This window comes from Delphinapterus leucas, chromosome 4 (assembly GCF_059928025.1).
Source record: "Delphinapterus leucas isolate spDelLeu-1000000601 "Yukka" chromosome 4, BTC_Dleu_Yukka2, whole genome shotgun sequence".
In the NCBI taxonomy this organism is placed as follows: Eukaryota; Metazoa; Chordata; class Mammalia; order Artiodactyla; family Monodontidae; genus Delphinapterus; species Delphinapterus leucas.
The window spans coordinates 131,027,217-131,039,868 of NC_143132.1; the positions used below are offsets into that span (position 1 = coordinate 131,027,217).

General features: G+C 47.2%; 1 protein-coding gene across 6 annotated transcripts in view; it reads right to left on the minus strand.

Moving 5' to 3' along the window:
• Nucleotides 1–2,425: 2,425 nt before the first annotated feature.
• Nucleotides 2,426–12,652, minus strand: part of ARMC8 (armadillo repeat containing 8) — a 106,858-nt gene continuing 96,631 nt past the window's right edge. For 5 of the 6 annotated variants that reach the window (XM_089911105.1, XM_089911104.1, XM_022582583.3 and 2 more), the window contains 3 exons: nt 10,594–10,666; nt 9,099–9,192; nt 4,820–4,962 (listed from right to left, as the gene is read on the minus strand). In XM_089911105.1, the coding sequence (XP_089767231.1) occupies nt 4,929–4,962; nt 9,099–9,192; nt 10,594–10,666 (201 nt within the window). In that variant the 3' untranslated portion in view covers nt 4,820–4,928. Of the gene's footprint in view, nt 4,963–9,098; nt 9,193–10,593; nt 10,667–12,652 lie in introns of all 6 variants that reach the window. The other variant, XM_022582582.3, reaches the window with a different exon arrangement.

Sequence of the window (12,652 nt, forward strand, 5' to 3'; positions counted from 1 at the left end):
TGGTAACAACGGACTTGAAAATAGTCCAACAAGATTGAATGTGACACTTCAGGGCTTACTGACATGGGGGTAGATATAAATCAGCTTTAAATGTTCATGCTGCCCACCCAGGCCACAAGGGTAGTCCTGGAATATGCCAGATTCTTCTCCACGAATCAGGGCATGTTCAGAAAGCAATGCTTGGGGGTTACATTTGGAACCAGGGTTCATCTAATTTTCTTGATGCCCCCTTCCCCCATTTCTTTGGTTTCTGATTTTGGCTAAAGCCTTATTTTAAAACCTGAGCACTCCTAGTGGTGGCGCCCCCTTTCACTACTGCCTGGTTTAGCTGTCCCTCCATGGGACACAGGAGGTTTTCAGTAACTAGCTTTACCCCTGTGAATAGTAACATGACAGCTACTCTCTCACCAGTTTGCTCTTTGGTTTATCTGTAAATTCACTGAGCCCAGGCATACTCTTTCCTCTCTGACTGAGGAAAAGGCTGTGTTCTTCTACACCACGAGGCAAATGGCCGAGATTTCCTTCTCATCTGCTGGTTTTCTCCAGGGCGCTTCGTGCTTATGACTTGAAGAAGCTCTTTAAATGAGTAGTTAGCTCCCAGAAGACTGTCCTTTACAGATGCACTACTCTTTCCCCCAGCCTGTAGCATGAGGCCCTCCGTGCTGGCACCGGCGACAGGATGAGTCAGGCTGCAGAAGGCGGGGACACCGGGTGGCCTGTGACAGCGGGTGGGTGGCTGCACTTCCCATGACCTTGTGTCACCTCTAGATGGAAGCATGCCTGCCCACTCTGCTCAGCGCATCAGGACAGGCCTCTGTGACAAACACCCAGTGGAGCCCTCCCTGACAGAATCCGTCAGGAGAGTTGAATCTACTGTTCCAGGTCCCCAGGCACATAGTCCACCATGGGGCTGTGCTCTTCCCTTTGTGAGTGGCCTCGAGACGGGAACTCGGTTGGCCTGTGTTCACCTCAGAGCTGGCAATAGGGCCCGACACCTGCTCTTCCACACCACAGGTGCTGTGTGGCTCTGAATGAGCTGCTTGGGGTACACCCAGCTGACAGCTATCTAGTCTCCCCGGAAGCTGGGAGGCCAAACTCCCATCACTGGAGAGATGAGAGGTGATAAATGGAGTGACCAAGGCCTCTGAAAGCAGGGGACAGAGAAGAGCAGGTGGGGGAACTGGCCCGTGTGTGCTGGTGTCTGTGATGACCTTTCAGCCTCCCCAGGAAGCGTCTGGGAGTGGCAGGGCTGGGACAGGGAAAGCAGGAGGGACGCTAGGTAATAGGGCTGGGGTGGGAGGTGTGATGACATGCTCCTTCCTTCTATTGCACGGTAGGGCGCTTCTTTTCTTAGAGTCCAGAAGGTTCCTGGCGGAAGGAATGGGGCTAGGGCAGAGGGGGAGGAAGAGAAGTGCTGTGTGGCTCTGAACGAACTGCTGGGGGTACACCCAGCTGGCAGCCATCTGGAGGAAGGCTGAAATATCTGCTCACTGTCTGAGGACGGAACTCCTTGGCAGAGACCCTGGGCCTGCAGGATGGGTGCCATTTTAGGCGTTAAGGCTTCTCCTGGGTGTGAGCGCCTGACAGGGTGAAGGGCAGGCCTAGCCCCACGAAGTGAAGGACACGGCTTGACTAGCTCAGGCCCTCCACTCAGCCAGGGCTGCAGGGAGAGAGGGAGGAAGGTGGCTTGGTGGGTCCCAATGTGGCCTTGGTGGGGGCTCCCTCCACTTTCCCTGAGGCCAGGTCATGGAACAAAACTTCCCTTGTGCTGGGAACTGACACATACCTCCCTGCCCAGCAACCAGGGAAGGTCAGTGCAAAGGAGTAGGACTGGGAAAGCACCAGCCCCTATCCCAGGTGGCAAGGTGTCCGGAACCTCCCCGTCGGCTCTCCAGCAGGATCTGGGGTCAGTCCCCCCTTCCCAGGCCTTGCTTCCAAGTTTCCCCTGTGGCGGGGGAATCGCCTCACCATCTTCCCCCCACGCTCTAGGGCAGGCGCCCTTGGTTCTCTCTCCGGTTCTACTGAGGCCAAGAGACAGGAGGTGCACCCCTACACTTCAGAGATGGGGAAGAGAAGGCGGTGCCCAGTAAATGCAGGGCGTCTGTGCAGACGGTCATTTGACAAGCTCTGGGCCTGAGTCCAGTGGGTGGTGGCAGGGGAGGAGTGGCATAGGACGGAGTGGGGAGTCCTGGTGGCTGGAAGTGGCCGCCTGTAAAGACCAGGAAGAGGGGGCCGCAGACCGCTGCAGAGGCCCCTGGAAGCTGCAGTTACCCTAGGGCGCTGGCCCCCCCTCTGAAATGCAAAGTCACTTCCCAGCCTCTCATTCACCAAGAATATCAGGTTCCGAAAGCCAGTACACATCATCTTCTAATGTTTCCTAATGTTCTAGGTATTTGGAAAACAGACTCCTTTTTAGAAGTTGCCATGCTTTTTTCTTGGCTTTTATTAGCATGTGTTAAAATCATATTATCCAAACACTACCAGAAGAACATGTATTGTTCTGCATAAAGTGCTTAAGGAAAAAAATGCAACTTATTAAATTGGACATTCTTTTCTAGTTCATAAATTTTGGGTTACAATCAGGGCACAAAAGGAGAAACAGAATGCAGTATTAGAGAGAGCGAGAAGCTTAGTTAAGAACTTGGGTGGAAACACAAGACCACGTCCCATTCCTCCCACTTCCTTGCTGACTGAACACTGCACCTGCATAAAGCAGCAAACAGCTTTGTTTTAATAAATACATTTTCCTTCATTCAACTCAGAAAAGTTAATCATAGTAAAGCACTTTTTCTTTGACCATCTGTTTAAAGCCACAGGCAAGATTTATCCACAGAGTTTAAGTGTGAAAGTGTCATTTCATTGGGCTTTCCACTTTCCAATGCTATCTGGGTTCAAGATTGTCTCAGCAATTCATATTGGTTTATTTATATTTACCTGGTACTTAAAATACCAACTCTATAGTGTTTAGTGTTACAAATGCCAACCAAGGATATTTTCCCAGTACTAGAAATGTCAATGAGTGGGCCTAAGTAAGGCTTTTCCCCCAATACACTCCATTTTCTTTAAACTGGCTTCTGCATATTAGCACTCTGATGGTTGCACAAAACCCAAGTTCCTGTTGTGACAGATTTTTAAATCAGTAATGTTCTGAAAAAATAACAACTTGGAAATCTCTGTGTTTGAATCTTGGGTGGTCGTGTTGAGAACAGAAAAAAACGGCATTAAATACACTTTAAAAACATTCATTTGCAATCAAACATATTTAACTCTTCCAGGGAAGGAGCAGGTTGGTGATGGGGTGCCCCGTCACGAGCGGCTGGTGGGCTGGGGAACCCGTCATGTGCACGCACTCAGGGCAAGCTTCTGGGCCGCAGACCTCGCTTCCTGGCCACGATGCCTTTGAACTTCGCAGAGCAAAGGGAAAAGCGAGGCTGGTTGTACCTTCAAACAGTCAAGAGCAACCTCCTTGAGTTCACCTTGAAGCGGACCCAGAAGTTGGAGCGTGTGCCAAGCTGAGGGCTGCCGAAGGGCTAAGCAGTAGTGGCTGGAAAAGGCGGTCATCTGCGGTCCTCCTGGGGAGACCCCCTTCCCTTCTCTCAAACGTCAGTGCTTTGGGCTTCATGCAGGAAAAAATCTTAGCCGCGTCGCTTACTAAAATTCCCATCTCATTTTACCAAAGCACACTGAATAGCAGTCCTGAGTGACAAGTATATAGAACTTGCTGAGTATAGCCAAGAGAAAAACAGCTTTCTAAACTATCCTGTTCTTTGCTTCTTCCTACAGATGCGTCTGTAGGACGTTCTTTAGTTTCACAGTGATATATGCTGTTTCAGGAAGCACAAGGTGATCGGACTTTGTTTCCACGAAGTGATGACCTACTTTAGTTGGAGCTTAAGGTTCCATGACTGGTTCTAAATCCTGCCATATATTGCTATACCAGTGACAGGATTTAGGGCAGTTGGGAGGCTCTCGGTGCCCAGTTCCTGCCAAGCATAGCCCACCAGTCATGGCTGGGCTTTCACTATCAGTAGTTATACTTCCCTTTGATGTTTCAGAAAACCTATGGTGTATTTGTCGCCTCACTCCACTCCACCCTGTCCATCTGACTTGGAAGCCTGAGAGCTTACTGAATTAGGCTGAAAAGAGGCTCTGTACCTGCTGATATCGACGGCAGTATAAGATGCTAGCTTACTATTTTGCACAGCACCATATATCGTGCCTGTTATTCAGGCCAACTATAGCCAACCTTTTCGTTTTGTTTTTTTCTTTTTTTGTTTTTTATAAAGAAAATCTATGTAAGTTGAGGTTCAGAAATGCATATATTTTTTACTTACAAATATTCATCTGACCAAAATCCAACATAACCTTTATGGAACACTTAACAATCGTTTTGTTTTTAAAATAACATTTCATTCAAACTGTATATAATTCAGTAAAGATTTTTATACAGCAAGCAATGCTTAAACCCTGGAAAATCTGTAGAAAAGAGATTTTCACACAAAATAAGAAAAGAAAACTTTGAGGTATCCCTCACACACACACGTCCATTCATCCTGACCCACGTGCACGCACGTGCACACACACGCGCACACACACACACACACACACACAGCCATTCTCACTCACAAAGTGGCTGCAGCATAGGCAAAAAATTGTAGGTCCAAAGGAAAATAATTGATTGTTCTAATAAAGAGTCCAGGTAGCTCAGAAAGAAACAAAACAAAACACAATAGTCCTCTGAGGAAATTACTACCTCAAAAAAATGTTCTCAAGGTGAGTTTGAGATCTAAGCCTACCAAATTGCTTTTGCAAAACAGCTCCCTGCAGTCCAAGGTGACTTGTGCAAATAGAAGGAATCAAATGAGGCTAGTTCCTGTACTTCCTTTAACAAAGATGTGGGATGCTCGCAGGCGCCCAGGGCGTTCCCATCACGCCAGGTACTGCTGCAGTGCCATCTTTGCCCTGCAATCACAAAGCTCCTGTTAGCCGTCATCTCAGAAGTGTAATTAAGGTAAAAAGCCCATGGTTCAAAGATGGTAGCTGGGAAAGTCTAAAAAGGTAGGTCCCCCAAGGGAATCGGGTACCTACTTACGGTAGGTAAGTGGGACACCTACCGTAGAGGGCAGAGATCTGTGGTCAGCACACACGTCAAACCCATGCTGGCTACAGCCTCTTCCTGTGGTCCTGCTCTTGTCCTTATAGCTGCTGCAACCCAGTGACATTCTATAATTTTCCTTTGCCAATGGCATATAGTTGTGATGGATCTGGGATTCTTGACTTTCTCCTATTTTCATGCACGTTTTATCTAGTGCTGCAGGACACTGGGGAGGACACTTAGGGTTCTGGGAAGCTAAGAGGAACACTGACCCGGGAAGAGGTGGGTAGGGGCTGATTAGAAGGTGCGTGGGAGGGGCAAAGAGCTCCTGGGATGAGGCTGTCTGGTGGTTCAAATGCCTCAGAACTGAGGAAGGGAGGTTACAATTTTATCCCATTCTTCTCATTATGCCTGATAACACTGACTGATTAGGGAAAAAGTTAGCTAGCTGGAGAGGAAAAGGTGCAATGTGGGCAATGCCTTAACCTATCCTGATCCTTATTAAAGTGCCTTCCTTTGAGCTGGGACTCAGAAGGCCTCCTTTACTCTCCCATCATGATTTGGTAAAGGCTGCAATTGTGGAAGTTTGGAAGTCAGGTTTTGGCAATGATCTCCCCTTCTAAGTTATGGAGAGAAAACGTTAAATTTTTCTGTTACTATTAGCTGATGAAAGTATACCAGAGCAGATTGGGCAGCGATAAGCTGGACTCAAGCGCAGTTTCTTTGCTGCAGTAATGGATCCAATCCACAGTTTTAAAAGAGGTGTGCTAAGGGATATTCTTGCAATTATTTAAGACTCTGTAAAGATGACAGTTGCAAATAGTCCAGTTCATCAGAACAGGGAGCTCCATACAGACCACTCCAAGTTATGAGCAAGTTGGGTTCTACAAAGTCGTTGTGTTAGGAAATAAGTTTATGAATAATGCCACAGGCTACCTCTTATTGACCATAACTTCACAAACCTGAGGCCCTCTGAGGCTGGGGTGGAGAGGCCTAGTTAGCAATAGCTCCTCATCTGTAAGTGTCTGAAAGTCAAAGGATCACAAAGCCTTAAAGACAAAGAACCTGAAAGATGTTGTCTTTAGGTAACAGACTTTACTATGATGGGAAAGCCCACATGAGGGTCTTGATCGAAATTCTGTATTACTCTTTAAAATCGTCAATTCAGACTCCTTCTGGATCTTTCTAAGGGTTTGGCTATATCTGATTATATCGGACCTCAGAGACTGTGCCCTCATTATCTTTCTGCTATCTATTAATATCTAAGGAGTCTTTCAGATGGATGGTTTTGTAGGCAAGGTTACCTTTCCTTAAATGGACTGAGGTAGAGTAGCTCAGACCTTGACCCTTTTAATGGGGTTTAAGAACTGCTGACAACGTATGTGCCACAGAAATTGGGGAAACAGTACCAGATTGGTCTAAGCAATGCAGGCCAGGGCTTAAAACTATCCCACTTCATGCTGGTGAGGCCTCTTTCCAGGTCATCCCAGAGATGATTTTAAGCAGAACTATTTTAATTTCTGAACAAACACAAAAAAAGAAACCCAGGGAATAGTCTGGCTCTCAGCCAGAAGAGGCGGGCTGACAGAGCCTGTCATTTAAGCCAGCAGCTGTTACTACTGCTGTGGAGGTAGACATGAAGGTTCCCGTCCTCAAAGTACAGCTCAAATCCCACCTTCAGCATGTGGCCGGCCCTGACTTGCCTTTGATGGAACACTCATCTGAGCAGCAGGGTGGGGGCTGCAGTTATTCGGGGATTTGTCCTTAACACACTGGATGGCAAGCTTCAGGGAGGAAGGGGCCCAGCTCTTTGTGCTCCATCTGGCCCAGCCATTCACTTGAGGAACAATTAAACGAATGCCTCTTCCCTTCTGTGGAGCAGACAAGCAAGCTGACAGCCGTAACACCATGTGTTGTGTCCTACGGGAGCACAGAGGGGTCCCTAGCAAGGCCTGGGGGCCAGGGTGCAGAAGGATCCAGCAAGATTTTTCCACGGAGGTGACAACCTGATTTGAGTTTTGAAGGACGGATGGCCATTGTCCAGGCGTTCTCCGCCCTTGCTTTCAGGACACCTGTGCGCCCGGGTCTTGGCCTGCCTCACCGGTTGTTCTTCCTGCTCCTTTGCTGGACCTTCTTCATCTTCCCCTAAAGGTGGCGGTGGGGTGTCCCAGAGTATGGTCCTTAGCCCTCCTGTCTTCTCTCCTCTCGTTTATTCTCCCTAAGTGACTTCAGCCAGCTCCAGGGCTTTATATACCATCCCAATTCATATCTTCAGCCCCACTCTCCCGAGTCCCTTGGATATCTAATAGCATCCAAAAGTCAGCACACCAAACAAGAACCCTTGATTCTCCCTACCCCCACCCACTTCTCTTCTATTCTTCACCATCTTGGCAAATCCTCTATTCAGTTGCTCATGCTAAAACTCTAGGCATTTCCCTTTCCTCTCCTTCTTTAACATCCTACATCAAATCCATGAGCAAACCTGTTGGCTCTACCTTTAGATTAAATCCTGAATCCAATCACTTCTCAATACTCCCAGCACTACCACCCTCATCTCTTATCTAACACGACTGTAACGGCCTTTAGCTGGTCTCCCTGCTTCCATTCCTGCCCTACTACAGACCACCCTCTACACAGACACCAGAGCCATCTTTTAAAAATTTGAACCAGATACTGTCTCTTCTGCTCAAAACTCTCTAATGACTGACTTCCTATTAAAATCCGGATAAAATCCAAAGTCCTTGCCACAGTCTACAAGGCTCTTCAGTTGCTCCCACTGCCTCCCTGTGTCCAATTCTTACCACTCTCCCCCTCGCTCATTTTTCCCCAGCCCCACTGGTCTTCCTGCTGTTTCTTGAACATTCAAGCATTCCTGCCTCAGGGCCTGGAACCCACTGTCCCCTGTCTGGAATACTATTCTAAGCAGCTGCCTGGAAGACTCTCTCATTTCGCCCAGGTCTCTGATCAAATGTCACATCCTCGGAAAGGCTGGGACTAATCTATACCACAAGAAGCTTTCTTACTCTCCATTCCCTCACCCTTGCTTATACCTTCGTAGTACCTCTCGTTATCTGCTATCATATTACATATTCATTTGCTTATTATCTGTCTTCTGTACTAGAATGTAAGTTACATGAGGGCAAGGATGTCATCAATTTTATTCACCCTTATATCACCGATGCCTGAAACGGTGCCTGGTAAGGTTGGTATTAAAATATATATATATATATATTTGTTGAATGAATGGGGATTCAGAGGCGAGGGGACTGGGACGGCAAATCAGATGGAACAGAAGGTGTAAATGCCTGAAGGTGTGATACTGTAAGAGGGCAGGTGTGGCTGGAGCACAGGGTGGGCACGGGGGAGGGGGCAGCACAAGGAAGGCAGAGCCAGACCATGGAGCACTCTGAGCCCTGCTCGCGAGTGTGGAGAATGAAAGTGAGCTGGAAAACGAAGGCTGTGTTATAAGAAGGGTCCACAGCCAGGAAAAACAATCTCGGCTGTCCTGAGCTTAGAGGTGTCTCTGACTGTGACTCTCGCCTCCCCCAGAAAAGGTGAGCGCTCTGAGGACAGGGACTCCTTGATGGTCACTGCTGCATCCCCAGCAGCCAGGCCAGGCTGGCACAAGGCAGGCGCTCAGTGAGGTTTTGAGCTAATGAATGTTTTTATAATTGGCCTTCATTTCTGCTCTCCAAAAGGCCACACGCATTTCTATTCTAATGATCGAGGGACTGAAAGGGAATGACCTCTGGATCCTCTCCAGAGTCCCACTAAGGTGGCCTGGGCTCATGTCAATTCAGAGTAAGATGAGAATCTTTAATAATCTGCTAATTATTAGTTTATCTCTTACTCAAATGTCACACAGTTGACTCACAGATTAAAAAGGGAATCCAAGAATCTAAAAGATTTTGAGTTTGGCTATGTGACTTACTAAGCAATTCAAACCCTGTCATAAAAGAATGCAACATACCCCAAAGCAAGGCCCTTTTACTTTGATACTCACTTGTCACAAAGATTTGAATCTGGTGACTGACTCAGTTTGTGCAGAATATCTACGATGCCCATGTCTCGTAATTTATCCTGGCGTTCTTGTGAGCCTGAGAGATGAAAGCTAGCAGGTTACTGGGAACATGGCCCAGGCAATTGCTCTCTCCTTAATGTACAGCCAACAATCTGGAGCCTTACCAGTGTCCTTTGCCCTCTCCCCTTCCGCCCCCTCGCCCTCCACTCTCCCCAGTGCAGCCAGATCCCCTCATGCTTGGATTCTCCAACAGTGCTCTAACTGGTCTCCCTGCCTCTTGACCCTCCTTCCTGCAGTCCATCTGGGTTCTGCTGCTGGATTAATTTCTCCATGGACCAGAGGGTCAAGGTCAGCTTCTTCAGCCTGGCACGAGGCCCTGCCACCAGGCCCCATCTTCATCACTTCTTTCTGGACATACTTAGCCAGGCTCTTCCTACCCCAAACCAGTCCTGTTTTCCCCTTCCATTCTCTTCCACCCTCCTCGGACCTCCCAGCACTTCCTGCTGCCTCTTAGCACGTGGCAGTTCCAACTCCGCACTGCTGTGTTCTATCTTCCAACTAGACTAGGACCTCCTTGAGGGCAGCTTGTTTCCCTGGTACCCGGCTGTTACTTGGTCTCTCGGCCTGCACGCTGAATGCAGTTCTTCCTCCTTCCACTTTGTTCTGGACACAGTGCTAAGAAGGATAATTCTCCTGGATTCTTTCCTCCACCCCTGAAGAGCCCACAGTGACTCACTCATGCATTCACCTCCTTGAGACCCAGTGAACCAGCATCTCTAGGGGTAGAGCCCAGACATCTGCGTTTTACAAAGTTCCTCAGGTGATTCTCATGCAGCCAACCCAGCACTGAGACCCACTGCTCTCCCGCATGTGTTCACTACCTTAGCTGTACATTGGAATCACCTGGGGAATTAAAAAAAACACTTATGTCTGGAGACCACCCCAGAGATACTGATTTAACCGGCTGGTGCAAAAATCCCTGGGTGATTCTAATGCACAGTCAAGGTGGAGAGCTGTAGGGGCCTCCTCACAGACTGGCTGCCCCACCAGGCACAGTGTGTCTCTCCCTTCTCACCAACGCACCCTCTTCTCCATTAAGCTTATCTGCCTGTCGTCCTTCTATGTGCGGCCCCTGCTCACAGTGAAAGGCTGACCCTCCCGCCCACCCTCACCTCTCATCTTCAAGCGCGTCTCACCATCCTCCTCCTCAGCCCTCTCAAGGACGAGGACTGTCACTCACTTCCCTACGGTCTCCTCCACCCTCACGTTCAGTAATCTGGAACAGTGCTGACTCCACGGTGGGGCTCAGTGTTAACTAGACCCATGGATTCTCATTCATACCAAGGTGACACGGTTGGGGGCTTGGGGGCCAGTGAGTGGTGCCTCTACCCAGGATTGCAGGGGCACCTGATGCCTTTCCTGTGCAAGACCTTCCTTCCCATAATTTTCTTCAGAACAAATCTCACCAATCTCTTACCTTCCTCTTCATTCCATATGAGGTTTGATATACAAAACATAGCAGCAAGCTGCAATTTGACATGTGAATGACCCTATTTGATGCAGAAAAGGAAACAAAAATAGAGGTAATCTCATTTGAGGTAATTTTTGGTAACGTACCACAGGCAATTCCAATAGCCTAAAAGTCTGAAGTAGGGACCTCAAACCCAAATGTCTTGAGGGGCCACAAAATTAGTACTAATGGGTGAACAGGTTGGGCTAAAGACAAGAGAATGGTAGGAAATCCGGCACACTGGGGAGTGAAGCCTTGCCAAAAGACATTCACACTCAAATTTTAGAAACCCTCTGGCTGGCCAAACAAAACACCTCTAGGGCCACAGGTGCAGTCTGCAATTTATCACTCAACCCATACACACAGGAACACTGGCATATGCCAAGTCTATGCTTTTGACTATGCTTTCTCTACAGTAGGAAACATTCAGGGCCAATAAACTGAATAGATGTGCACTTAGTATTCATCTCTTTGGCTACTGAGTATCTGATTCAAAGTACTCTTATTTCTATAGGCACATCACAAAAAACTTGACTAAGTCTCTACTATTCTTAAGGAGCCTCCTATTTTCCTGAAACACACTTCTGGTTTATTTATCTTTATGTACTGAAAGTACAACCATTTTTGCTTAAGTTATTATTTGTCCATATACAGTGCTTTCTCCTAAATGAAAGAGGACCCAGTGGTAAAACAATCTTTCCAGATGATTTTTTTTTTAACGGAGGTATAGCTGATTTACAATGCGGTGCCAATCTCTGCTGTACAGCAAAGTGACTCAGTTATACATGTATATATATTCTTTTTTTATATTCTTTTCCACTATGGTTTGTCCCAGGAGACTGGATATTGTTCCCTGTGCTATACAGTAGGACCTTGTTGTTTATCCATTCTAAATGTAATAGTTTGCATCTACCAACCCCAAACTCCCAGTCCATCCCTCCCCCTCCCAGTCCATCCCTCCCCCTCCCCCTCCCCCTTGGCAACCACAAGTCCGATCTCTGTGTTACAGATGATTTTTTAATTGGTCAATTAAAAACAGAAAGTCCCCACTACACTTAAATAACTTATGCATATCTGTGAAATACCATGACACAATATATGCTCAACAGTTTCTTGAAGGCTGAGACAGACTCGTCTTGACATGTAGAACTACATCTGAACTAAGCAGAGACAAAGAAAAGCACATGCCTTCCTTCATTAGAATTCTATGGTTGGTGATTCTTTTTCCCTCCTACCTGCCAAGACTTTTAGAGAGCTGTTCAGCTGGGGCTCCACTAAGACAAAACAGAATAAAATGTGTCATCTGCTCCCAGCATCAGGCCAGCAATGAGTATTTGTTGAATAAATGAACTTATTTATAGTACAACAGTAAGTATTTACTACATATAAGTTCATCCATCCTTCAATAAACATTTTTTGAGGAAACAAATTGCTGTGATAGGGAAAACTGGAGGGTGGAGGGGTGGGAACCTAATTTTAAGTGAAATGGACAGAAAAGATCTCTTTGAAGGAGGCAATATTTATACAGAGGAAGAATAAAAAATAGGAAGAACAGGAAGGTGCCAGGTGTACAAAGAGCAAGAGGTACCAAGAAGAGGGAAAAGTCTGTGAAAAGGTTTGAGGTAAGAAGAAACTGTAGAGCTTATGCATATTGAGAAGGAAAAGTAGAGTAACATTAGTTCAGAGATGTAGGCATGGCTAAACTGTAGGTCCTTGCGGGCCAGAGTAAGGACTGATTTCATTCTGAGTTGACAGGAAGCCCTGAAGGATTTAAGCAGTGGAGGGACAACACCTGATTTACATTTTTAGAAGGTCACCCAGGCTGAAGGGACTGGAGTGACAGTGCTGAGGTGTCTGGGAGGCTGTTATGGTCAGTCAGGTATGAGAGGCTATGGCTTGAACTAGGGTGAGAGCAGCGGCAACAGAAAGAAGTCAACAGCATCCAGAGCAGCTAGGGGCCGGGCTAACAGGACCTACTGATAAACTGGATTACGAGACGAAGGAGCTGGAGAAATAATGACTGACT